At 35.7% G+C, this 27,408-nt stretch overlaps 1 protein-coding gene across 3 annotated transcripts; it reads left to right on the top strand.

Moving 5' to 3' along the window:
- Nucleotides 1-289: 289 nt before the first annotated feature.
- Nucleotides 290-26,238, top strand: LOC131164804 (protein arginine N-methyltransferase 1.6). Of its 3 annotated transcripts, XM_058122270.1 has the most exons (15): nucleotides 330-398; nucleotides 510-768; nucleotides 892-1,126; nucleotides 1,940-2,065; nucleotides 2,605-2,766; nucleotides 2,846-2,964; nucleotides 3,077-3,180; nucleotides 7,460-7,731; nucleotides 10,789-11,022; nucleotides 11,374-11,447; nucleotides 22,648-22,741; nucleotides 22,822-22,971; nucleotides 23,081-23,155; nucleotides 25,007-25,103; nucleotides 25,283-26,238. In XM_058122270.1, the coding sequence occupies exons 1-15, from the start codon at nucleotides 371-373 to the stop codon at nucleotides 25,438-25,440; spliced, it is 2,187 nt and encodes a 728-aa protein (XP_057978253.1). In that variant the 5' UTR covers nucleotides 330-370; the 3' UTR covers nucleotides 25,441-26,238. The 3 variants fall into 3 exon arrangements, with proteins under 3 accessions (XP_057978251.1, XP_057978254.1, XP_057978253.1); XM_058122268.1 differs by having other exon boundaries at nucleotides 290-768; XM_058122271.1 differs by lacking the exon at nucleotides 1,940-2,065 and having other exon boundaries at nucleotides 307-768.
- The last annotated feature ends 1,170 nt before the right edge of the window (nucleotides 26,239-27,408 follow it).

Raw genomic sequence — 27,408 nt, 5'->3', positions numbered from 1 at the left:
AAATTTTATAAAAATAAAAATAATTAAAGCCAATAACAATTTTTTTTTTACTATTTACAATAATATTGCTTTTGCAAAGTAAAATTCAAAAATATAAAAAAAATTAAGCAAAATAACTATAATAATTTTTATTTTTATCATAGTATTTTTAATTTGTATTATTTTGTAATTTTAAGATTTTAATAATTTTTTAATAAAATTATTTGATTTAAAGATTAAAATAAGTATTCTAAATTAAATTAAATCAATGGAGGCGACATTTTAAGCGGAGAAATCCAGCTTATAAACCACTCTCGAAAGGCTGAAAGCAGATCTCTCCCGCTCCAGAAAGTATTCCACTCCCGTAGTGGCGAAGTGCTCTGTGCTCTCAATGCTTACTGCTCGCCCATCGTCGCTCAGTATGTTCTCCTAGCATCCACACCTGATTCTCATGTCTATTCCGCTTCCCAAAACCCTAATCTCCACCTTTCCTCCAAACCTCTTACCCCGTTTCTGTCCTTCCCCTGTAGCTCTCCGCAAGGCCACCCCCCTTCTTCGAGCCATGAGCTATGCACCTTCCGAGCGCATGTTTCAGCTCAAGCTCGATCCACTCACTGGTACCTCCGAATGGGTCGTCATCGAAGAGGACGAAGTTTCCAACACTTCTTCGGAGCCCCTTTTGGCCACCACCTCGTACCTTGACATGCTTAACGATTCCCGCAGGAACAGAGCCTTCCGCCAAGCCATTTACAAGACTGTAACGAAACCCTGCCATGTTCTTGATATTGGGTACCGAGTAGATTCTCAACACGCTGTTAAATTCACGCCAATTACTGATTTTTCTCATTTTTTTATACACCCAGATAAGGATTGTTCGTTTTTTTGGATCATGAGTCGGTGATTGTTGTGCAGTGCCGGAACTGGATTGCTATCAATGATGGCTGCACGTGCAATGGGCTTCGGTGACTCGAATGTGAGTTCTTCTACAGAGGGAATGGTGACTGCATGCGAGTCTTACCTTCCAATGGTGAAATTGATGCGGAAAGTTCTGCGTCGCAACGGAATGGAGAGAAAAATAAAGGTCATTAACAAGCGGTCTGATGATCTCAAACTTGGTGTTGATATCACTTCGCGCGCGGATGTTCTTGTAAGTATCATGATTTTTGGTTTTTCAAATATCTTCAATGGTTAAATTGTTGTGCATTAGTCAAACTATTGATCCGCAAGGGATGCTCTGCTGATGGGCAAATGGGAATTCTGTGAATGCTAAAAATATTAGTGTAGAAAGTTCATCTAAAATAAATATTAATTAGAAGATTGTTGGAAGGAATGGAAGTACTGATTGCGTGAGGAAAATAAACTGTAAAAAATTCCTGGTTATTTTCCTTTGCACTATCTACTTCAGGGGAAATAAAAATTCTCTTTTATGCTATCTGAAATCAGTGTCAAAATGACAACAACAACAAAACCAAGCCTTAAGTCCCACTAGGTGGGGTCGGCTACCTGAATCCTTTTATGCAATCATGGACAATTTTTGTTTTGATAAATTCAGGGCTATTAAATCCTTACTATCTCATTCCAAGTTAGCTTAGATCTACCCTGCCCATTTTACTGCCTCGCACAGCAATTAACTCACTCTTCATCTCCGGCACACTATGTGGCCTATGTTGCACTATGATGTCATGAATTGTAGCTTCATGGGTTGCATTTGCATAGACGTTCTTCCTCTGAGCTGTAGACGCCCATTATCAAGAACCAACTTATAGACAGAAATTGTTACTGTTTATGCTACCTTTTGTTGTGTAGCCTAGGCCCAATTTGGGCCTCCAATTAACCAAAAAATGTTACTGTTTTATTTAATGACTTGTTTTAGAAATTCACTATTTGAATTGTCTTGGACCCAATACAATAAGTAACATAAATTCAATGTAGTTCAGATACTGAGGACTTCCTAATACAGGTTAGTGAGATACTGGACTCAGCATTATTGGGTGAGGGTCTAATACCGACTTTACAACATGCACATGACATGCTGCTGGTGGAAAATCCACAAACAGTGCCTTATCGAGCAACTACCTATGGCCAGGTGTATACCACAGCTTTGATATGTTGCATTTTTTCAAAGGATTTTTTCATTTTTTTTTTCTCCTTTAAATTTCCTGTATGTTTCCTTCAATTATGAGAACATGATAGTTTACATTGATGACTTCCTAATTCGTATTCAACATCTGATGCTCATGTTATGGGCATTATTGTTCCCATTATCCTTTTCTGGAAGATCCTTATGCTTGGGTTTTTTTGGGCTGTTGTTGTTCTGGGGGGAGAGGGGGAGATGATGATTCATATGCAATTTTCTTGCATGAGGGGTGCTGGCAAGATGACTTACTGCGCAGTTACCCATCCTTGGATACTGCTGTATTTTTCCCCCATTTTTTGATGCCTAACTTTTATTTTGCATGCATAGTCTCTGTCATCTCAATTTGATCTCTTAAGGTTGACAAAGGATTCTTCTTGATCTTATCTTTTGAGGCTCACAGTGGCCACTAGTTTTTCTCTTGGTCTTTTTCCTCAGGTCTATTCTTTCCTTTGTTTCTTTTTCATTTTTTTTTTTTAATCTTTTATCAGCTGGTTGAAAGTACATTCTTGTGGAATCTGCATGATTTATATAATAATGAGGCAAAAGCATTGGATGACATCCATCTTGTTCCAACTTGTTTGGAGACTATTTTACGTGTCAAGCCTCAACAATATGCCATGCATTGTGATGCAATAAGAGATATAAAATTGGTAAGAACTTTATTTAATTTTTGGTAAACCTGAAGAAGATAAAGGTGTTTAATTTCTACTCAATTTAGAATCTATCCAGCTGTCAGACCCCTTCAAAATTTTTGAATTTGACTTTTGGAAACGGCCAGACAATTATGGGGAAACTGAGCTACTTGTGAAGACAACTAGTGATGGTAGAGTTCACGCTCTTATTTCGTGGTAAATATTTTTATGCAGTAACAACTGATTTTTTCACGTCACGTTCCTCCATTTTTCTTTTGTTATATGGATATTTATGGCACTGTTTTTGTCTTTTTGTTCTCCTATTCAGGTGGATTCTTCAGCTTGATAGTGAAGGGACAATATTTTATACAACTGCTCCTAAATGGACAAGCTTGCCATTCAATATAGGAGATCTACATACACCATTACCTAGTGAGTAGAAGTATTTTATATCATTTTGCATGGTTTTTAAAGTCACAAGGTGCAAAGGCACTTGATGCCTAGGCACAAGGAATGGGTGGGCTTCAAAGGATTAGGAGTACATTTATAACAATATAAAATGCCCAAATAATAAATATTTAGGGGTCATTTGGTATCATTTTCAAAAACTATGAAAACGAAAACTAGAAACAAAAACTAAAAACTAGAAACAGAAACTAAAAAAAACCAAAAAACTGCAATTTGTTTGGTTAATATTTTTAAAGCTAAAACAAGCTAAAAACTTCATTGAACAAATGCTCATTTATTTCCTTGAATCAAATAACAATTAAAAAATATGATAAAAATAAAAAAATAAAAAGTAATGCTAACTAAAAATATTATAATAACAATAAAATTATTATAATTATTTTTCTTAATTATTATATTTCAGAGTTAACTTTACAATAGCAATCCTATTGTACATGACAATTAAAAAATAGTAAAAATATTTTTAAATGGATATTTAATTTTTTTAATAAATATTTCAAAATTTTACAAATATTTTTATTTTAATTACATTTTAAATTCATAAGGACCTTTTATTTTAATCTTAATAGAAAATTATGTATAGAGTTAATGATTTTTATCCATAAAAGTTAATTTTGGATATTAGAGTATTTTGGCAATAAGTTGCTAGAGCAGCCAAAAATCATAAAGTCTGATTTTTCAGTTTTTTCAAGAGCAGTTAGCAACCACAATAAAAACGAAAAAAAAATATAGCAGCATAAAAAAAACACATTTGCATCTGTTTCTTCACTCTAGAGAAATGAAAAACAGAAAATATAAATGATACACTTAGTTGTTGACAAATTAGCTGTAATATTTTATAAAAATGTTACGTCTGCACTCTACTACATTCCAATAAGGCACAACCAATTAAGTCAATACATTGTGATTAGATTTAGCTTATCGATTTAAAATTTTTCTGTACATTTTTGTGGCTTTAAATAAAAATCTTTTAAGTGATTTGGTTTGATTCATTGTCTTTTGAAGTGTTCAGAAAAAAATTTATATCAATGTCAGATAAGGTTCACCAGGTCTAGAACTTGAGAATGGTTTACGGTTGACCAAAGTTTGATTATGACCTTATATTTCAAGAATTATTTTACTGATATTTTGATTTCTAATCTTTTTAAGGCCTTGATTTTGAATTTACCTAGAGAAAGGTACCTTAGAAAGTTTTATGTTGAGTTCTAGAAAATAAGAGAGTAGATGTAAAATGTTTTAAGGATACGTATGATGTGATAATGGCTATTATCATGATTATAGGAGGAGAGTTTTGGGAATTTCCAATGACTATAGATGCACATGAAGGGTTCTTTGAAGCTTGCATTGTGAGGTGACCTCTAAAAGTCTCTAAGACAGGCATTCTGAAACTGTCTGAATCTTCTACTACAGTACAGAAACATACCTCTTATCCATGCTAGTCTGGGAGAATTATACTAAATGCTATTGCTGCCTTGGAAAAGCTTTGTAATCGCCTGAGTTTTCCTGAGACTGCTAGAAGAACAAGGAAAAATGCTTGCTTCATTCTGTGTCTGTACTAAATTCCAAATTAAGTGTAAAGGAGGATCATTCTTGTTGGAAGGTGTCATTCTTCCCCTTGGTTCTTAAAAAAGAAATGCAGGTTTCTCAAAAAATGAAGAAATTTAGATGAAAAAGAAAATTTGAAGTTGCTAAATTTGCAGAAGAAGGGGCATTATGGAAAAAAAAAAAAAAAATGCCTAGAAGAGAATGAAGAGACAAACTAAGGTGAATATCTTCGCAAAAATGTATGACAAACTCATTCCTATTATTGCCTTCTTTGATACAGGAGTCCCCTTTCATTTTGCCTCCATCTGATTGGTAATCTTACTATCGTCCCTTCAGGACGGCAGACTGCTAATGGGGAAAGTTTGTTCATAACACTTATGATCAAACCAATCTATATTCAACTTTTTCCTGAATCAACAGTAAAACATCAACTCTATGCTTCAGAACTTCTAGCAAAAGATTTCCTCATAGGGTTTGCTGTTATGCACTCACTGAAGTATCTTTGAGTTCCAATGGTCTCAAATATAAAAATTATCTTTTGCCTTTGGTTCAAAGAAGCTGTAGTCCAAAACTCTTTTGCAATTTCCAATTTAGAAATCCTCACCAATTTCCTCCATCAATATTGTAAATAAAATACATCAATGAAACAACTGTAATGCAATAAACATATTTAATATATTCAGTTAATATAAATGAAATTCATATATGAATTAAATATTATTTATTATGCAAATACAAATAATTTTGACATAGAAGGATTGATAAAATGTTGTAATTAATATCTAAGGACTCTTAAGCTCAATTTCGCACAAAAGTTCAAAAGTCTCAAACCTATTTTCATGTCCTCTAATACGAAATGATCTTTATTTTCAATAAAAAAGAGAAGATAAGAAATTTTAATTTGGAGGCTATAAATTTTGTTGAATGTTGAGAAGGATTTGGTTAGATGATCCCATATACTCGGGCTTAAGTCTGGGTGGTAATGGTGGTGGTTGTCTTGTTTTTGAGGAGACATCTTTGTAATTGAAATTTAAAGGGCCAAACTGTCTTGAAAATTTTCAATCTTGGTCTAAAACTAAACTGTGCTTTGTAGCAACTTTAAGATAAATGACTTTACTGGCCAGAAGAATGCTTTGAATGGTTTATTTCTTGCATCTTTTAGCGCTGAAGGGGCAGTAGTGGTGGGAGTGCTGGATAAGTGCCTTAAGCTGTGTAAGTCAAGTCACTTAAGCCCTTGGTTTGAGTCCCACTTTATGCACACGAGTCCTTGGAGCCATCCTAGGGCCTGCTTTAACTGGCACAACTGTTGGGACACTAAGTGGATGCTGACTGGCTGGATAATTTAAAGCTATGCTTCTATTATTATTTTTAAAAAAAAAGAGAAAAGCAAAATGAAGGGGGAATAGTGCTTAAATATGCAACTTTAGTGAATGCTTCTCTTTTTATCCTATGTCTTAAATTTCAATGTCAACTCAAATTTTGAAGCTCCAAAAGTATGGAAATTTCATAGACATTTTGATTTCGATGTCAATTTCAATTTCAATTTGAAAAATAATGGAAATCAATAGCAAAGCATGGAATTCTTTTATGAAACTTTAGAAATGATTAATAGACATAATAATTAAGTTTTAGGGCTATTATATTACAAGTTAAATACATCTATGTTATGCATTGGGTTGAAAAGTTTTAGTATAATATATGTATCAAACATATTTATAAGATATAAACATATTCAATTAATACAAATGAAACTCTTAAATCATTTAAATATTATTTATTATACAAATAATGATAATTTAGACATGAATGATTAAATAAAATGTTGTTGTAAGTTTATTTTTTCATATAATTTCAAAAGCCTTCGTAATAATCTTTTGTTTCGGAAAAAAAAAAAAAAATTTAGAGAGACATTTCACTGCACTCATGAATCTCTTATTTGAATTCTGAGGAAATTTCATTCTATAGCCAAATTTTTGACAAGTTCGCTAAAATTTCAAGATTTTGATAAATTTCAGATGATTTGCCGAGATTTCGACAGAAATTATGCAAGACAGAAATCGACTGGTAACCTTAGAGGTTTAGTGATGCAGATTATTAACCAGAAGGTCCAGAACACATCTGGATGTGCAAAAGGATTAATCACTGGCAAAAGTGAGACCAAATAATGAAAATGCCAAGTTGATGACTGGTCTTCTGATCTATGCGGTGAGCAATAAGTGAAAGAGAGCTGTTTCTTCAAATTACTGAAAAATCTAGAATTTTCTCTGTACAGCTATAACAACCTCTTTTACAATAAGAAAAATAGAATTCAATCCTAGTGTAAATCTTATATAATAATCCGAATGAATAACCATAATAAAAGACATGAAAAGTCTGAACAAGTCCTGACTTTTCCTCTTAGTGTGAAGTCGTGAACAGTGATTGTGCTCCAGTAATGCAAACAGTAACTTTCAAAAGCCTTTGCCCTTACATTACTTATGATAAAACTTAAGTTTTTAGAATGCATTTTCCCTTTTAAGTTGTCTTTAGATGCATTCTTGGAAAATATTCACATCCACATTACCTTTTGTTTAATGATGGATAGTTCTTGGTAAAAACTGGACCAAATAAAGATAATATGTTAAGTTCCTGTGCACATACTTTAGTTTCATTTGCACATATTAAAAGAAGCTGGTGGTATGATTGATGTTTTTGCTAGGTGCTGGTGATTGGTGTGACCATTGGAAGCAGTGTGTTTGGTTCTTTCCTGGGAAAGGTCTGTTTGTATCTAAGGATGAAGAGGTTCATTTGCACGCTGTTCATAATGATACTAGTATTTCATATGATCTCAATACTCAATCCTCAAGAACAGAAATTGGGCAGTGTGATTTTAATGCTGGAGATTTTCATCTCACATTGTTGCCTGAAAGAGTTGCAATATATGGAGACAGTGAATGGAGATTTTCTATATTTACAGCCATACAGAATGCTGTAAGATCTCTCTCTTTTTCTCCCTCTCTCCCTCCTCCCTCCCTCCCTTTTTATCTGTCTCTCACAAGCACCCGTGCGTACACACACACACATGCATGCTTGTGCACCCACACATGCATTGTTGGGTACTATATGACCTGTGAAGGTGCACCATTTGATGTGAGTACAGATACTGATAGAAGCTCCTGAGTTTCCTTCTGCTTTGTTTTCTCAAATTTTAGGTTTCTTTGTGATACTCAATCCTAGCTTGCTATGGATACAATATGTCCAAAGTCTATGGTTGTTTATATTCCATGCCTCTGTTGATATATGCCATTGCCTGCTTAAATTGGTAGTGCTTGATGAATGGCACTGTGATGTAGTACAAGAAGCAAGATCTTGAGAAGATCCATGTTGGAGACAACTTAAGAAGAATTGGATTGATAATTGTTGGGTTTAATTAGTAGGTTACTGTGTGTTTAGTATTAATTAGAATAGGATTATATGTATTTGGGGGTTGCTTGTAATCTTTGTGTAAAGTAGGGGTATATTTGTAACGTAATGTAGTTTTAGGGGTCTATGTATAATTTCATGTAAAGAGGTTTTCTTATAAATAGTGTGTGAAAGCCATGTTGTAGTTATTTGTTGATAAATTTGAATTGAAGTGAACGGGGAGTCCCCCCCCCCCCCCTCCAATGGTATCTCCTCTCTCCTCTCTTCCCCTTCCTCTTCTAATTTCTCCATGGCTGCAGAACCTTGATGCTGCCCTTGAGATGATCATCTTAGGGTGATCCTTTTGTCGACGGATGCTCCTATTACACTTGTAGTCTCTGAAGGATGAGAACCAACTATGTAGCATCTACATCGAGAATTCAAGTATTGTATATGTCATTAGACCGATCCTTTGTAGAAACTACCCGTAATAATGAACTTGCAAAATGGATCTGTTTATCATAAAGAGATTCGTTGTTCCTGATCCTTTGCTGCCCCAGCAACCATCTGCCCTCTTGCTTCTTCTCTGTTTGTCTTCTCCTTCGCATCTTTTTCTTCTCTTTAATTCTCTCCCGTAGCTCTCTCAACTCTCTCATTTGTGAATTCTGTGGCTGTCTCTTGGCAGTTCTGGCAGTTTCTGTCCGGCAACTCCTCCAACCTCCCATCTTCTTCTTTTCTTTCCTTCAGTTTCTTAACTCTCTCTCTCTCTCCATTTCTGAATTTCAGTTTAAAAAAAAAAACTGAAAAGCAGTTCTGCAGTTTCTGAACTTCTCAGAAAATTCCAGCCGTGTCCCTATTTCTTCAAACACCACTTTCCAGCCACCATCCTGCAACAACACCCACACCATAAACACAGAACACCCTGACGCCCCTTTGCCTATAATTTCATCGCCTTCTGATCACCGGAACAGGCTCACGCGCTGGCCATTGGCCCCCTTGAATCCCCAACATTTGGCGATATTTTATAACACACTGTGACCACTGCTAAACTCCTCATCCCTTGATCTCTCCTCAACCAAAGTTTCATTGCTGGAGGTGCCTCACCAGCGGCGCACGTGCCCCACGCGCTGGTGACCTGCAACTGGGAAACTTCCATACTGTTATGCTATTTCCAATCTTGTGAAAAATTGCTTCAGTTGCGAGATTTTGGATTTTCTCCATGATATTTTGACCTACAAGGAGATATTTTGTCGTGGACACAACATATTGCCAATACGCATGATAGTTTCGGCATGAAACCTTGAAATTGCCACTACCAGCATTAAAAAATCAGCTTTTCTTTTTTCGCTGTAATTTGTGAGTTTTCTTCGTGAATTTGTTTCATATCTGCAGGAGAATCAATATCAAGATGAAATAAAGATAGTTTTTGATAAATTGGGAGTAAGGCTTGTGGGAAATTGCGTTAAAGGGTTGTGAATTTTGTTCTTACCTTCGGCTGGTTATTCTTTTCAGGCCTTCCACTGCATCCTTAGTCATTGATTGCTCGTGTTTTTGCTGCACTATGTAGAATATTTGTTGCAAGATCCTTTTTCTATTTTTACGTCCCTTCTTACTCTGCACTCAGGAAAAAGTTGCAGGAGAGAATTTTTTTTTTTACTGGTTTTATTTTTTTCCTTTTATGCATATACAATTTTATCTTTTGGACCATTGTATTTATCATCCCACCACCCCTCTTATTTATTTTTTATTTTTTTTCCCAAAGTTGCTAATCTTTCCTCACATGTCAAGTGAATTTTTATGGTGTTTCACTGTTATTGGTTCTGGGTCATTGTCACATTCATAAAATATGTCATCTAATTTCAGGTGGGCCAAATATTATGCCTTGTCTGTATGAGTGCCCCAACCTCCAAGTGGTAAACTGATCCAACAGCTTATAAGTCCACCCACCTGGTCCAAAATGGCTATCCCCATCTCTAGTAATTTAACCATTTGGTTTATACATACATAAGGTCCTCATTTCCCAGTTTCCTCCAATTTGGATACTACAATTTGTGCCCCTTAAATGGGTGATGCCCTTGCTGTGCTAAGCCCTAATACCCCCAAAGGGCTCCAATATACATTCATTGTCACTCAACAGATGAGTGCAGTACACTTCTACAACACACTTTTGCAGGAAAGGCTGCATGGGTCCTCCATGCTTGCTGAGTTGCTGTCTGACTGTCACTGCTACTTCAATGCCTTGAAGCCCACAACTCCTGAGAGTGGTTCTGATAGGCTATTTTTTTATTCCTCAAGTAGTAAATTGACCCAACAAACTTAAAAACGAAACGGGCTGGTCCACTTGGCCCCAAATGGCCCCAAATGGCTTACTCAAGTTGTTAGTAGTAGTATGTCTACTTGAGTTATATATACCAACATTATTAGCAGTTTGCTACTGTTGTAGCATATTACTGCCATCGTATAGGTGCTATCATTACTCTTTTATCTGCATGCTGAAATTTGAAACTTTCCCAACTCATCCTCCTTATTTTACACCTAAATGGGCTATTTTTAAATTTTATGAAACAAAGTTATCTCTTGCATTTTTATTTCATTTGGTGGCAGCGTCTTCAGTTTGGTAATATCATTCTTTTTTGTTGGTTTCAGCTACTGGGAAAAGCTCCCTCTTTATGTGTTGTTGCAGATGATAGCCTTTTCTTGCCAATTCTCATTGCACATCTTTCAAAGTCGGCACATGTAATATCTTTATCTCCGGGACTCCCTGAGAAGGCTTCCCAATATTTTCAAGCTGTTGCTGATGCAAATGGTTATTCCATGGATCAAGTGAAAGTTCTTGGCAGGAGAAAATGCTTGACTCTGCAGGACACCCATCAGAAGAAGGTAATTTTCCTCTGGTTCAGCTAGTACTACAGCATTTCGATGCTTTGTTTGGGGAAAAAATTGCCTTACACCTATGCAGGCTGTGAGGGTTATGTTCAAAATGTTGCAGTAATTACATTCAGTTAATGATGTAGTTTAACTTGCCAAAATATTATTATAATGACTAATTTTATGGATGTGTGCTTGCATACTTTCTTGAATGCAGGCTTGTGGCTTACATGCTGGTTGAGCGTCATACTATTTCTGTTCTTCTCTGCTCTTCTCATATATATTTTTGATGAAAACTTTACCTCAACCTGCCAAATGGCCAATAAAGAAATGGTTATAAGCAAAATCTCGTTCTATCTGCAGGTTGACCTGTTGATTGGAGAACCTTTCTATTGTGGAAATGAAGGAATGCTTCCATGGCAAAATCTGCAGTTTTGGTCTGTAATATAATTATTATTTGCTTTTATGCCTTTTATTGTGATTTTGAGCAAAGATTTTTAATTATTACTTTTTTAGGATAAATTGAATTTTCTTATCCGAATATGGAGAATCAAGATATTGGGAATATTACTGGTCTGACATTTGAATTTTGGGTTGATGATATCATTCATTAAGCAGATGTTTTCTTGATGTATTTTCCCCTACTTATTTATAAGTCCCATCCCACTGCAAAATAAGCGTGATGAAGTTTCTGAGTTTACTGAATGTATCTTTTATATATATATATGCTTGGTACATTTACCAAGTTCCAATTTATTTTGACAATTATCATGAGCAGAAAGTGTTGACGCCTATTCTATAACGCTGTAAAATTAGATCATATTGCCTAGAATCTCTTGATAGCTGTCAGTGTTTTATTGAAAAAGCTGAGTATATCTACATGCATATTTAGATATTTACTTTGCATTGCAGGTTACTGGACTATTATGTTATTTATTTATTTATTTTTCCATCTTGTTTAGGAGAGGGGTTTGGAGAGAGATGAGAGGAGCAAAGAAAGAAAAAGGGGGTTAGTTAGACTGGCATTAACTATGATAAAAATCCTGAATCACATATTGGTGAAACAATGTTTTAGTGAAATTATTGGCTTCTTAGTGTCGAATCAACTGTTTGCACTAGCTGTTTTCAAATCAATGTGGAAAAGTTTGCCTGTTTCTGGATAGAAAAAAAAGAGAGATTTCATTAAAGAGGAAAAAAATGAACAAAAATGGAAACAGGCAACTGTTTTAGTGAAACTATTGGCTACTGAGCGTCCAATCAACTGTTTGCACTAGCTATTTTCAAATCAATGTGGAAAAGTTAGCCTGTCTCTGGATAGAAAAAAGAAGAGAGATTTCATTAAAGAGGAAAAAAATGAACAAAAATGGAGAATGAGAAATATTTCTAAGAAAAAGGAAAACCAAAAGAGACTACCAGTCTTGCTGAAGATCCAAAAAGGGCATCCCTTCAAAACAGCCTGCTGCAAAAGACCAGAAAGAAGCCAAGTATGGAATCCTTTCCCATGGCAAGAACCAGGATTCTTCTTCCATGAGAAAATACAAGCATTCCTTTACAACCAAAATTTTCATAATATTGCAAAGATCCTGTAAGTCCACAAAAACAAACCATCTCCATTCTTCCCAAATCCTGTAAAAAGGTTATTTAATAAGTCCTCCACTGAACCAGACAAGCCTAATTCTCCCAAAAAAAACCATCATCTTATTTCAAATCCCCGAGGAGAAAGAGCAGTGCAAAATAGTTGCAAAGCAGATTCTGAGCTTTTAAAACACAAGAAACAAACATCTGGAGATAGTGCCTTTAAAGGCCTCCTATGCTGCCAGAGATTGTTTGTGTTAACCCTATTAAGAACAACCAACCAAATAAAAACATTTTCCCTTGAGGGGACTTTGTCTTTCCAAGTAGAACGACCAAGGGGAAGACATAAGAGGGGTTCCGGTCACATGCTCAAAGAAAGAAGAATAGACTCCAGAAGAATCCAAGTCCCAGACCCAGCTATCTCAATCGCTTTAGAGTGGACTCCGCCTGTTGTTATTCCCCATGGTTTAATGACTTGGCGTTACTCATAACATGTGGATCCTTATTCCTTACATTAAGTAGTCTGGTGGATTGCTTTTCAACTTGAGAAATGGATATATCTACTTATATACTCCAAAAAATGTGCACAGCAATGTTTGCATTATTTTTTATTCCCATATGTGCAAATTAAGTTGTATTTCTTCTCTGACATTATGTTATGCATTGGCATGGAAGGAACCTCAAGATGTTGCTCATGTGATTGCTTTTCTTTTAGTTGATTATTGAGGAAGGCATTGGATTTTCTTAATAGAAAAGTGTAAAAATGTGTATGCTTTCGTTGTTTCATAAAACACATACAAAAGGCATATATCATGTGTTTTCTCATGTCTAGATATTGGGAAGTTTACACGTTTAATGCTCTATATTCATGTCAAAATTTGACACCCATCATTTGATAGGTCATGGCTTTAAATCATTCAGCGAATTCCAGCCTTATTGTGCCTGTTGTCATGGCTGCTGAAATGACATGATTTTTAGACTGCAAAGTATTGGTTGAATTGTGTCCTTTCTATTGACATCTCCGCAATATTATGTGTTTTATGGAAACTACAATTTTCCAAGTAAAAAATTTTCTGTTGTAAGTTTAAAACATGAATTATTGTCCTACTGTCCTTTTAGAACATATCTGATTAAGGTCCAAAATTTGTCCCAGAACCAGTAGCACTGTAAATGCTGCCTGTGCTGATTCATTTTATTGAGGTATTCCATTTGCATAATTCTAATTTAATCATTGTTCACAAAACAAACATGTGTTACCCAATTGATTTGGGAATCTGAACACATTAAGTAAAAGTACCAACATTAAATAATCCTAACATTAAATAGAATCTCAATTGATTTGGGAATATAACACATTAATTAGAAGTCCCAATTGATTAGGGAATTCTATCGTTAAATAGAACCAATTGATTTGGGAATCCGAACACATTAATTAGAAATCCCAAATGATTTGGAATTGTAACATTTTCGCCTCCTTCAAATCAGCCTCGTCCTCAAGGCTGAGCAGCAATGAATTCTTGGAATCTCTCCTCCAAGGATAGTTTCCCAACTTGCATCTTCATATGGCAAGTGAGATTAGTGAACTAATATATGATGTCTCAACTTCTACGTCTGGAAGCTTGACAATCTAGAATTGTTTGTGGCTGCATTTGAACCTCACAAATAGGTGCAACATCAGGCAAGTGGCACTGCACAGTAACTTGCTCCCCTAACTTCTTTTTAAGGCTAGAGACATGAAAAAATGGATGTAACTTATAACCTGTTGATAAGTCAGGACGATAAGCAACAAGGCCTATACATTTTAGGATCTTATAAGGCCCATAGAATCGAGGAGACAAATTCATTGAAGAACGAACAGTCATAGATATCTGTCTATAGGGCTGTAGCCTGAGAAATACCCAATATTCCACTGCGAATTCCCTTTTTACTATGGTGCTTATCAGCTTGCTGTTTTATACAAGCTTGAGCTGCGACAAGATTTTCCTTGAGGAGCTGAAGCACTTTGCCTCGATCATGTAACTCCCTGTCAACTTGATCAACTCTGGATGATCCAGCTGAATAGTTAGCAATAATAGGAGTTCGACCATAAACAACCTTGAATGGAGTTAACTTAATGGAGGAATGATAAGTGGTATTATACTACCATTTGGCCCAAGGGAGCCATCACACCCAATTATTCAGTTGTCGCTAGCAAATCAATGAAGATAAGTTTCCAAGCACCTTTTAACAACTTTAATAAGCCTATATAATTGTGGATGATATGTAGTGCTCATATTCAATTTTGTTCCTTGCAAACAGGAAAACTCCTTCCAAAAGTTCCGGTAAAGACTTTGTCACGATTACTGTCAATTGACTGACGAATTCCATGCAACTTGACAATATTCTCAAATCTCAACAAAGTGCAATCAACACTTATAGAAGTATACGGTTGAGTTATGGCACAAAAATGAGCATATTTTGTGAGACGGTCCACAACAGGGATAGGATATTTATCCTTCAAAGTGTTCTTGTTCAGTGCTTGATAATCAACACACATCCTCCAAGAGCCATCCTTCTTCTTCACCAATAAGATATGGGAAGAATATGGACTGACACTTGGTTGAATTAGCCAGCATATAACATTTCTTTCACTATCTTTTCTATTTCTGATTTTTGAAAATAAGGATTATGATTAGGGCAAACATTAGTAAGGACGCTACTTGGCTATAGAGGAATGCGGTGGTCATGTGTTTGCTAAGGTGGCAATCCCAGTGGCTCTGCAAAAGGTTAGAAAATTCAAAAATAGGATAGTCTAGCCCTTTGTCCTAGCCAGATTGATGTTTTAACTCCTCTGATGCTTGAAGTTGTACTAGGCAACCATGTTGCCCCTTTTTAAGCAGCTTCTCCGTACAAAAAATAAAATAAAATAAAATAAAATAAAAACAACAACAACAACAACCTAGCTTTAGGTGCCACTAGGTGGGGTTGGCTACATGAATCCTCTTCCACCAATTTATGCAATCATGGACAATTTCCTTCAAAAATTTAGGGCTGTTAAATCCTTACTGTCTTGTTCCAAGTTATTTTAGGTCTACCCTTACCTCTTCTTTTGCCCCTCACATTAACGAAATCACTCTTCCTCATTGGCATTATGTGGCCTACGTTGCAAGTGCCTAAACCATTTGAGTCGTCCTTCCCTTATCTTATCTTCTACAAGAGCTACACCTAACTTACTGCAAATATGTTCAGTTTTTAATTTATCTTTTAGCGATATACCACTCATCCATATAAGCATTCTCATCGCGGAAACTTTTATTTTATGGATATATTGTTTCTTAGTCGTCCAATATTCTGATGCATATAGCATAGCTAGTCGTACAATAGTTTTATAAAACTTTCCTTTTAATTTTAAGGGTATTCTACGATTACAAAGCACAATCAAATCACTTCTTCATTTTACCCAACCTGCTTTAACTCTATGTATTGCAACTTCTTTCAATTTCTTCTTCATCTTGCATAATAGATCCAAGGTATCGAAATCTACTAGTGTTATTGATTTTTCATCATTAATTAAACTTTTTATCCAATATTCCTCAGACTATTACTGAGATTACATTTCATATATTTTGTCTTATTTCCACTTATGCTAAAGCCTAAGGATTTTAAAGCTTCTCTGCATAATTCTAGCTTAGGTTCTACTCCATCCTTAGTTTCATCAAACAAGACAATATCATCTGCAAAAGCATACACCATGGAACCTCATTTTGGATACTCCTAGTCAATTCATCCATCACTTAAGCAAAAAGATAAGGGCTCAAAGAAAAATCCTTGATGTACACCTATTGTCATTGGAAATTCTCTAATCTCTCCACTTATAGTCCTAACGCAAGTCATTACTTCATTATACATATCTTTAATGACATTAGTATACCTATTATATACATCCTATTTTTTTTAAAACCCACCACAGAAATTCCCTAGGTACCCTGTCATACACTTTCTCTAAGTCAATAAATACCATATGTAAGTCCCTCTTCCTGTCCCTAAACTTTTCTATTAATCTTCTTAAAAGATATATAACTTTTATAATAGATCTCTTAGGCATAAAACCAAATTGATTTTTAGAGACCTTTTAATATTTGTTCATCTACCCTTTCCCGCAATTTCATTGTATGACTCATAAGTTTAATTCTATCATAGTTATTACAATTTTGAATATCTCCTTTATTTTTGTATACAGGTATTAAAGTGATTTTCCTTCATTCTTCTGACATTTTCTTAGTTTTTATAATTGTGTTAAATAAATTTGTTAACCATATAATTCCGTTAGCTAAGCATTTCCAAACTTCAATTAGGATGTTATCCAATGTTATAGATTTTTCATTTTTCATCTTTTTTAGTGCAAACTTAACTTCGTGAGCTCTAATCTTGCAAAAATATCTCATATTTTGGTCTTTTTCTCATTTTCAATTTGAAGTTTAAGCCTTTTACTTGGTTTTCATTAAATAGCTTACTAAAGTAACTTCGTCATCTTTCATTTATGTATTCTTCTTTAACAAAGACAATATCATTCTCATTTTTTATACATTTTACATTAACTAAGCCCTTACCCATTCTTTCTTTAGCTCTAGCAAGTTTAAATATGTCTCCTTTCCTTTCTTTTGTGTCTAATCTAGCATATAAATTATTAAATGATCTATGTTTAGCTTCGCTAATAGCATTTTTTGTAACTTTTCTCGCCTCTATATACTTTTCAAAGTTTTCCATGTTTCTAAAGTTTTCTGGCCATTCATAGTGAACTTCATAACCAATTTAGAGAAATTCCAAGCTATTTCACCTAAAGTCCTTAACCATTAAATTCCCAAAACCACTTCATAGTCTTCTAGTGACGACAAAAATAAATTAACATAGAAGCCATGGTTTTGCATAGTAAGTTTAACGAATTGGCTATTATTCCAATTTGTAGTCTTGTTTGATAGCCGCTCAAATCATGTATGGTACTCCATGACAGTGCTAGTTTGGCGAATTTTGGTAAGCTCTCTATTGATATTCTCATATCCAATGGGCCCAAATCGGACAAGTAATCCAAAAATAAATTCTACCCATGAAGGCATTCCATAACGAGTTTCAAACTAGTCATACCATTGAATAGCATCACCATCTTGTAGAAATCTCGAGTATCTTGGAGTAATTTAGGGAGGTATTTATGTAGAGGATTGTATATTATTGAGAGAGATTATTTTAGGAGATTGTTTCCATATTTAGAATACCCGATTGTATTATAAATATTGTGTATTGGCTTGTACAAAATCATTCAAGAAATACATAAAACCTATTCTGATTTCATGGTATCTGAGATAGGGTTTCTAAATCCTAGTTAGCGATGGCAGAAGGAGCCGTTAATAGCAGAGAGTCGAGCACCTCTGAAACTCTTGACGGCAAGATTGAAGCTACCTCCACCATGGGTTTGAATGGGCTAGACAACTCGTCCTTTCCTCTCTTGGTGGAGAGACTGAACGGAAAAAAATTCAGTGAATGGGCTCAGTCCATCAAACTTGTAATTGACGGCAAAGGGAAGTTAGGATATCTTGCTGGCGAAAGGAAGAAGCCTGCCTCAATCGACGCTGCAGCTCTTCAGAAGTGGAAGTCCGAGAACTCCATGATGACTGCGTGGCTCATGAACTCCATGAAACCTTCAATCAGAAAGATCTATCTGTTCCTACCGATGGTGAAGGATGTCTGGGATGCTGTCAGAGAGACATACTTAGATGTCAAAAGCTACTCCAAAATCTTTGAGATTAAGACTCAGCTATGGCAAATGCAAGAAGGAGAGAGAGACGTCACCGACTACTACATGGAGATGATGAATCTCTAGCGAGAACTCGACCTGAGCGTTGAGGAAGAATGAGAATGCCATGGAGACAATACCCGCTACAAGAAGAGACTCGAGAATGAACGAGTCTTCGAATTCTTGGCCGGACTCAACCAAGACTTGGACAAGGTGCAAGGGAGGATTTTCGACTGACGTCCTCTGCCTTCGACTAGGGAAGTTTTCGCAGAGGTGAGGTGAGAGGAAAGTCGTCGCAAGGTCATGTTGAAGGCGCCGATCGAAAATAATGAGCTTGAGATGTCAACCCTAATTTCGAGAACTCCTGTGGGTACAAGCCAAAAGGCGTAGAAAGGGAGACCTTGGTGTGAGCACTGTCGCAAGCCGGGCCATTCAAAAGAAAATTGTTGGGAAATACATGGGAAGCTCGCAGATTGGAAAAGCCGAGACAGAATCAAAAAAATCGTGGCTACCAAGATGCTATTGATAATCCAGCTGAGAAACCACAAGGTGAGAAAAATAACAATTCCACTTCAAGTGGCGCATTCAGTCTAGCACAGTTGGAGCAACTCTATAAAATATTCTCTACCATTCAAGCATTGGGTCAGTTTTCCACATGTATTTCGTCTGGTTCTTTAGCCCACCGAGGTAATTTTTTTACAGCCTTAAATACCGTCTCTCATTACAAATCACCATGGATAATTGATTGTCGTGCCTCTGATCATATGATTGATTCTTATCATTTGTTCTCATCTTATTCATCTTGTGTTGGAAATTTGAAAGTTAAAATTGCAGATGAATCACTCTCATCTATTGCAGTCAAAGGGAGTATTCGAATCTTTGATTCTGTAATTCTAAAATCTATCCTACATGTCCCTAGGCTGTCTTGCAATTTGTTATCCATTAGTCAGTTGACAAAAGATTCCAATTGCTCTGCTAAATTCGTTTCCTCTCACTGTGTTTTCTAGGACCTATCATCAGGAAAGACGATTGGCAGTGCTAAAGCGTGTGAGGGATTCTACTACTTTGAGGAGGCAAATACGAGTGAACAATGTAAAACTGCTATTTGTGATTCTGCATTTGTTTCTAGGGATAGTGAAATTTTGTTATGGCATTCTAGGATGGGTTATCCAAATTTTCAATACTTACGACGTTTATTTCCTTCCATTTGTTCAAATAAAGCGTCTTCTGAATTTTAGTGTGAGATTTGTGAACTTGCAAAACACCACCGTAATTCCTTTCCAAAATCCACATACAAATCATCCAAACCTTTTACTATGATTCACAGTGATTTATGGGGGTCCTCACGCTCTCTTAATCGCACTCACCCGAAATGTTCCACTCTATGATTCAAACACAATTCCAAACTCACATTCAAATTTTACGTACTGATAATGGTACAAAATATTTCAATAATATCTTGGGAAATTATCTTAAAGAAAATGGAATTGTTCATCAACGTTCTTTTGTGGATACCTCTTAACAAAATGGGGTTGTTGAATGCAAAAATAAGCATATTCTTGAAGTAGCTCGGGCATTGATGTTCGCTACAAATTTGAAAAAATATTTGGGGTGATGCCATTTTAACAGCTATATATCTCATTAATTGAATGCCTAGTTGAGTTCTTTCTTTTGCCACTCCTCTCCAAAAATTTTAAGAATGTTTTCCCAACTCTCGGTTCAAATCCAATCTCTCCCTGAAAATTTTTGGGTGTACATGTTCATGCTCACAATAGGGATAAAATGGAACCTCGTGCCATTAAGTGCGTTTTTATTGGTTACTCTTTTACTCAGAAAGGTTACAAATGTTATGATCTTGTCACAAAAAAATTGTTTATTAGCCTTGATGTCACGTTATTTGAAACCACTCCTTACTTCCAAAAGCCCTCTTTTTAGGGGGAGAATTGAAGTGAAGATCGGTTATTTGATTTCTCTGTTGATGAATCTGTGCCATATATCTCTGTTGATGAATCTGTGTCATATACTGAGTCTGCCATTGCATAATTTCCTAACCTGTCATGTACAAAAGACCACTTAAACTCAGGGGGAGATGCAGAAAAACAACATGACAAGGAAATACTTGTTTACTCAAGAAAGCTAAAAACAAAGAAGAGGGAGAATCTCATACTTGAGGCACCAAGAGAGTTGGAACCGGTGATAGCTTCGACCAACCACGAGTCCACGCCCAATCTCGATCAGGTAATAGATGGCCATGAGCTTCCTTCTGATAAGTTTGCACCCGATGACATCAATTTACCCATTGCAGTAAGAAAACAAACTAGGTCATGTACTCTATATCCCTAGTCAAAATACATGTCTTATAAAACTTTGTCTACAGGGTGTCGTACTTTTACTTCTAACCTTGATAAGACAAAAATTTCAAAGAATATCCAGGAAGCCTTGGAGATTCCTGAGTGGAGGGAAGCTGTCATGGAGGAAATGTGGACCCTGAAAAAGAATGGAACTTGGGACTTTATGAATTTGCCAAAAGGGAAGAAGCCAGTAGGCTGCAAATGGGTCTTCATAGTGAAATATAGAGCTAATGGGACAGTTGAACGGTATAAAGCCCGACTTGTTGCAAAAGGGTTTATACAGACCTATGACATTGACTACATGGAGACATTTGCACCAGTGGCAAAATTGAATACAGTTTGGGTCCTCCTGTCCTTGGCAGCCAACTTAGATTGGCCACTACAACAACTCGACATTGAGAATGCATTTCTAAATGGCGAGTTAAAAGAAAAAGTCTACATGACGATTCCACCAGGTTTTATTAAGAAAGGTGAAAAAAACAGAGTATGTGAATTCAAGAAGTCCTTGTATGGAGTCGAGCAATCTCCTAGAGCATTGTTCGACAAATTTGTGAAGGTGATAAAGAACCAAGGATATCGACAAGGGCAATCAGATCACACTATGTTTTTCCAACAGTCTGAAAGTATATCCTTGATCTCCTAACCGAAACTGGCATGCTTGGATGCAAACCTAGTGAAACCCTAATTGAAGCAGTAAAGAGAGTTGAAAACTGCGGAATATCAGTTGAAAAGGAGAGGTATCAGAGATTGGTTGGTAAGCTAATCTATCTATCACATACCAGACCCTAAATTGCATTTGTGGTAAGTGTGGTAAGCCAACACATGCATTCACTGAAAAAGAATCACCTAGATGCCATGTACAAGATCCTCAGGTATCTCAAGGGCTCTCCGGGCAAAGGACTCTTCTTCAAGAAGTGTGAAAGCAAGGAAGTAGAAATTGGTTGGTAAGCTAATCTATCTATCACATACTAGACCCTAAATTGCATTTGTGGTAAGTGTGGTAAGCCAACACATGCATTCACTGAAAAAGAATCACCTAGATGCCGTGTACAAGATCCTCAGGTATCTCAAGGGCTCTTCGGGCCAAAGGACTCTTCTTCAAGAAGTGTGAAAGCAAGGATGTAGAAATTTTCACAGATGCGGTTTGGGCAGGATCAGCGGAAGATAGAAGGTCTACCACCGGATATTGCACCTTTGTATGGGGAAATTTGGTGACTTGGAGGAGTAATAAATAGAATGTAGTGGCTCGAAGTAGTGCTGAAGCTGAAATCATGGTAGTTGCACAAGGGATATGTGAAGGACTGTGGTTACGGAAACCCTTGAAAGTGTTACAAATCCCGGTGAAATTCCCTATCAAACTCTATTGTGACAACAAAGCAGCTATCAATATCTCTCTTAATCTAGTTCAACTTGACAGGACTAAGCATGTAGAAGTTGACCGACACTTTATCAAAGAGACGGTTGAAGAATTGCTTGAATGGATAAGCCTCGTAGGGTTACATACATATAAGGTGGGGAAACTTACTCTTATTAGGAATGTAAAATATCCCAATCTAAGTCTTTAATGGACTTGATCCCAATTGATTTGGGAATCCTAACACATTGAATAAAAATCCCAACATTAAATAATCCTGACATTAAATAAAATCCCAATTGATTTGGGAATCCTATTATTAAATGGAAAATCCCAACTGATCTGAGAATCCTAACACATGCCTACTTTAGATATTGGACTATTGATGTGTTGTGATTTTTCACTTTTGTCTTGTCTAGAAGAACCAATCACCTCTTTGGGAGTTCAGTATACATTCTAGTTTTCTAAATAATGTCATATGTTCTGTTCAGCAGGCTCATTTAAAGGATATGCCCATTGTTTTCTATGGCGAGGTCTATTTCAGGTTAAGCAATTTATGTGAATTTGTTTTCTTGTTTTGATGTGTTTAGGAAGGAGCGGACAGTGCTAGACCCTTTCCTATCCAAAGACGTATCGATAATGCCTTGTAAAGGAATACTGAAGGCTTGTGCCATGTCTCTTCCGGTAAGTTGGGTTATATCTACTAATTGAAGCAGGTTTCAATCATTTTTGTATAAATTTAGTGGTTTGTGAATCGTCCATAGAATCTCTGGCAAAGTCGTTGCTGTTTGAAAAAGATTGAAAGTTTCGACCATTCAGTTGTAAACAGTACTTTGGGGGCATGTGGCGGTTTACATGCATCACAAATGGGTCCTTGTCTGCCCTTTTTTATCTGGCAGTGTGGGGAGACTAAGGTAATTTGCTTACAATTCTTAAAGGTTTCCTTTGATAAATAGGATGCTGTTCGTAGAGTGACAGGTGTTGTATCAGTGGTACTGATTGAATTCTATTGGAAAATTTCAGAAACTCAGCGAAATGTATACAATCATGGAGTTTGATTTCTTAAAATTGATAGGTCCATGTTCTGGGAAAGCCAAGGTATTACTGTGGCTATTTTTATAAGCAAATTGGGATTAGTCCTGCATGTGCATGTTTACATTCACTCATTTTGCAATACTAGATGGTTCATACCGTTGCAAGTATTTCTAGATCTCAGCTGCAAAATTGTATGCTTGTTATATTCTCATTTTCAAATATCAAGATGATTGTGATGAGCTATCCCATCCACACGGTGTTCAAAATTTGAGTTGTGCTTGATGTTCGATGCACAAAATGTCTACAGAAGATGTGTGATATTTTCAAGCTTTTTACAACTGTGATTTGATTTTACCTGTTCTGGTTCACACTACAAATTATACATTGCATGCACGCGCATCATATACTGCAATATAAAATCTATTTGATTATAAAAATTTTAAAATGAAAAGAAGTGCCCTCAGCAAAATTTTAGAATGGGTCTTAGGACATTTTGGTTGAGTTCTGCAGCATAACTTGTGTAGCTCGCTTAATGAAGAAAGCAATGTTTTAGAAGGTGAAAAGGCAAGGCATTTTTACCCTTAAGAGGCCAGGTGTAAGCCTTGATGCATTGGGGCATAAGCTTTTTGAGAATTTTATTTTTGGATGAACATTTGCAAATAAATGACATATATTTTAGACAATAAAGAAAAAAAATTAACAAAATCACAGATATAATATAAAAAAATAAATCAAATATAATTTACAAACTACTTGTTGGCCATTCAAAAAAGTGCTAGCTTGAGTTCATTGCATAAATCATGACAAGTTATGACTCATGACATTATGAAGTCCAAATTATTTTCAAGATCTAAGATATAACTCAATATTTTGGAAAAGTTGAGATTCAAGAATTATGGAAATCAACTCTTGTTATGATGTTTCTTTTATGTAAACATGGAGTTAAAATTTTCTAGCCAAATCTAACTTGAGAATCATGTACCCAAAATGGTGCAAGCCTCAAAATAAAAGGCACAAAATGTGCTTCTTTTGTACAAATGTGTAAGCCTTAGTGTGTAATGTTTTAGCCTTTTCTGGATTTGGTATATTAGATTAAGCCTCAAGGTGTTTTAGGTATGCCTCCTCTTGAGGCAAAATGCCTCGAACCAAGCCTCAAGGTTATGCCTTTTAAAACATTGGAACTAAAGTGAACATGTTTATGGTACTGGATACGTGAACTTCCATTAGTAAGACAACATCAATTGGCAAAAATGAAATTTTTGAAAAATAAATATTGTATATTCAAGTTAGTGTATGGATTAGTGCAATGCACGAGGTGTATGACTATATACATTGTGAATGTAATTTTTTTGGTTTTTTTTGTTCTATTTAAGGAGTCAATTGCTCAAATCAAGTTACTAGTATAGATCAGTTAGATGCATGAGATATTTGACTATGTAAATTGCAAATGAACTATTTATATTTTATTCTATTTAAGGAGTCAATTTCTTTAAACTACTAATAGTATGTTTATCATGTGTCAACTAACATGGTGTATGCATGGGAGGCATGGGATTGTGAGTGAAGAATAAAAAATTAATTAACAAGTTTGAGGTAGTTTCTTAACAGTACATGCAATTAATCCATGTGTAAACCTGTCATTAATGAATGTGTTTAAAATTATCATCTTAAATTGTGTGGGGCCTATTCTAATAAATATCATTTATTTATTTAATTGTACAGAAAGTTTTGAATGGTTTATATAATTGTTTAATTTTTTATCTTAAAATTACCAGAATTTAGCTTGGGGTTTTGGAGACCAAAGAGAGCCTTTAGTTTTGCTTATTTATACACATACATACAAATATACATATATGTGTGTGTGTGTATTTTATATGATTGATAAATTATGCTTAAAGAGAATTTTTACTGCAGGTTCAATTCAATAATTCTGGGACTTGCCATGGTTTTGTGTTTTGGATAGATTGGATGATGGATTCAAAGAACTCCATTGTGATATCAACAGGCCCAGGTCTGTTTCACTAGTTCCATGGTAGTCAGTGAATTAGTGGGCATATCATAACTGTGTGTGCTGCTTCATGTCATTTCATTCAGTAGTATAATGCTTGTGCATTTGCATAATCCAATCACTTCATTGACCTAAAGATCTCCTCTAATCTTTTCTAAAATTGATCCTCCATACGGTTTTAGATAAAAAGTATTGGAAGCAAGGAGTGAAGCTTGTGGCCAACCCTGTTGCTGTAGCTGTCCATGGTTCAGTAAGTATAGGCGAATGTTGTTCAGCTGCAGTTGAAGCCTCCTTCGACCCATCTAGTGGCGGACTCAATGTTGAGTATGAATTCTCATGACCTGGATATTATGGTGTCTGCACCTTTAGGTGCCCAACTTGTTTCCAGTTCATTGGGAGGCCAAAAGGGCCTTCTTCAATATAACGGGGTCACCCATCCCATATTGAAAGTCAGACTAATGAGCTGTTGTGTCTTCCAGGGGACTATGGTGCCTAGTTTGATGCATGCTAGTTTCCCATCTGATCTGTTGCGAATTATTTCCATGGATGAAAGGGCTACGGATAAAAATCTTTTAGTGTCTAGTTTATGGTTTTGTCCCCCCTCCCCAATTTCTTTATCCTGTCTCTTGTATTTTATTTGGCTTTCGAGCCATTTGATAGTTACTGTGTCATCATTTGAAGAATACCAAATAAGACTTCTGCTGCGCGGGGGGTGGGGGGTGGGGAGGGGATTGTTGTAATTCTATAGGTCAAATGACTCATGCGAGTTGAAATTCAGCACAAAAATCAATCATGGGCTGGCCCGGGCAGACAATTTATACAGAAAAGTAGCATATTGTTAGTATGGAAGTAATGGTTCTTAATGCTTCTTATGGCTGCGCTTGGTGTGGGATTCTTGAGAATATGCCTCTCAAATGTTAAGGTTGACATAGAACCAATAGAAATATTTGGTGGCATATATGTGGGATTCCTCATGAATGCTTGATACCCTTCAAAAATGGGTATAAGCCATCCTCTTTTGCAGATCTGGAATTTTTCTTCCCCCCAAACCGGGCTTTCATATTGAGGCATTGTTTGGTTTGGGGCATCAAAAATATTTTCCGGAGATTGACAATTCTGAGAATTTTATTTCCAGGAATGGGATGTTTGGCTCGTGTAAATATTTTTTTCTTTTTTGGTTGCCTTGTCGATTATAAACAGGATGTTCGAGCTTGTGCTTGATTAGACATGAGAATTTGATCTGCATTTAAGAAAATTACAAGTATACCCTTGATCTGCAATGAATGGTTATCATATTTTGACTACAAGATTTTTCGTTTAAGAAAATGCATCAAATTAAATTTGTCTTAAAATTTTTAGCACTTTCTAAGAACATGTATCAAATTAACTCATGTCTTATAAAAATTTGGGCCAAAAATATTAACCTCATGACATTTGTTAAAAGGATATGAACTAGAAAATTTTCACCGACCTTTATGAGGTTTGGCGAAAAAGATAGATTTTTCATAGCTCTCTTGATATTTGATGTCTGGGATTCTTTGGTTTGTTTCTTCACTAAATATGTAGGAAAAAAAATTAGTGTTTTTTTGACAAATCTGAAGAAAGGTCTAGAATTTTTGAAATATGGTCTCCTAGTCTTTTCACCAAATCTTAAGGGAAAGTTAGTTTCTTTTATCTTAAAATTTTAAATCATCATAAATACCAAAAAATAATTTGACACATTAGAATAATATTAATTTTGTCTTGTATTGCTTTCTATAATTTTTTAAAATTATAATACTTTATTATAGTGTGTAAGGCTACTATATCATGAGGTCATTAATTTATGATTAAACTAAGTTGTAGCTTAGTGCCATGGTGATTCTCTTAAAGTATAACCATTGGAGAGCATGGGAATGAGATTCCCATGTTTTGTGGGAACTCTTGATTCCTACATGATGAGTGAATGAAGTACATTGACATGTCATGTCATAGAGACAACACATTGGTATGCCACATCACTCAAGTTGATACACTAAGGTGCCATGTCATTTAGGTTTGTTTGGATAGAAACCACTTTGTCCACACTATAAAGGTTCCTGATATTGTTGCAACAAGGGAACTCTTTACCTTCTGCCTCTACTAAAGTAAAACATGGATTTCAATGGAATACAATTCAATATGACAAATGATATAATTTCATGTGCCAATGATGCAACAAGTTACAAGAAATAAAACATTGGAACAAAAAGAAGGTCAAGATTCTAATATTTCAATACCAATTATTTTGACTCTTGATTCATGATTCTTAAGATAAAGTGATTTAGGC

The sequence above is a fragment of the Malania oleifera genome, chromosome 9, assembly GCF_029873635.1.
Source record: "Malania oleifera isolate guangnan ecotype guangnan chromosome 9, ASM2987363v1, whole genome shotgun sequence".
NCBI lineage: Eukaryota > Viridiplantae > Streptophyta > Magnoliopsida > Santalales > Ximeniaceae > Malania > Malania oleifera.
This window is presented reverse-complemented; position numbering and strand designations above follow the sequence as displayed.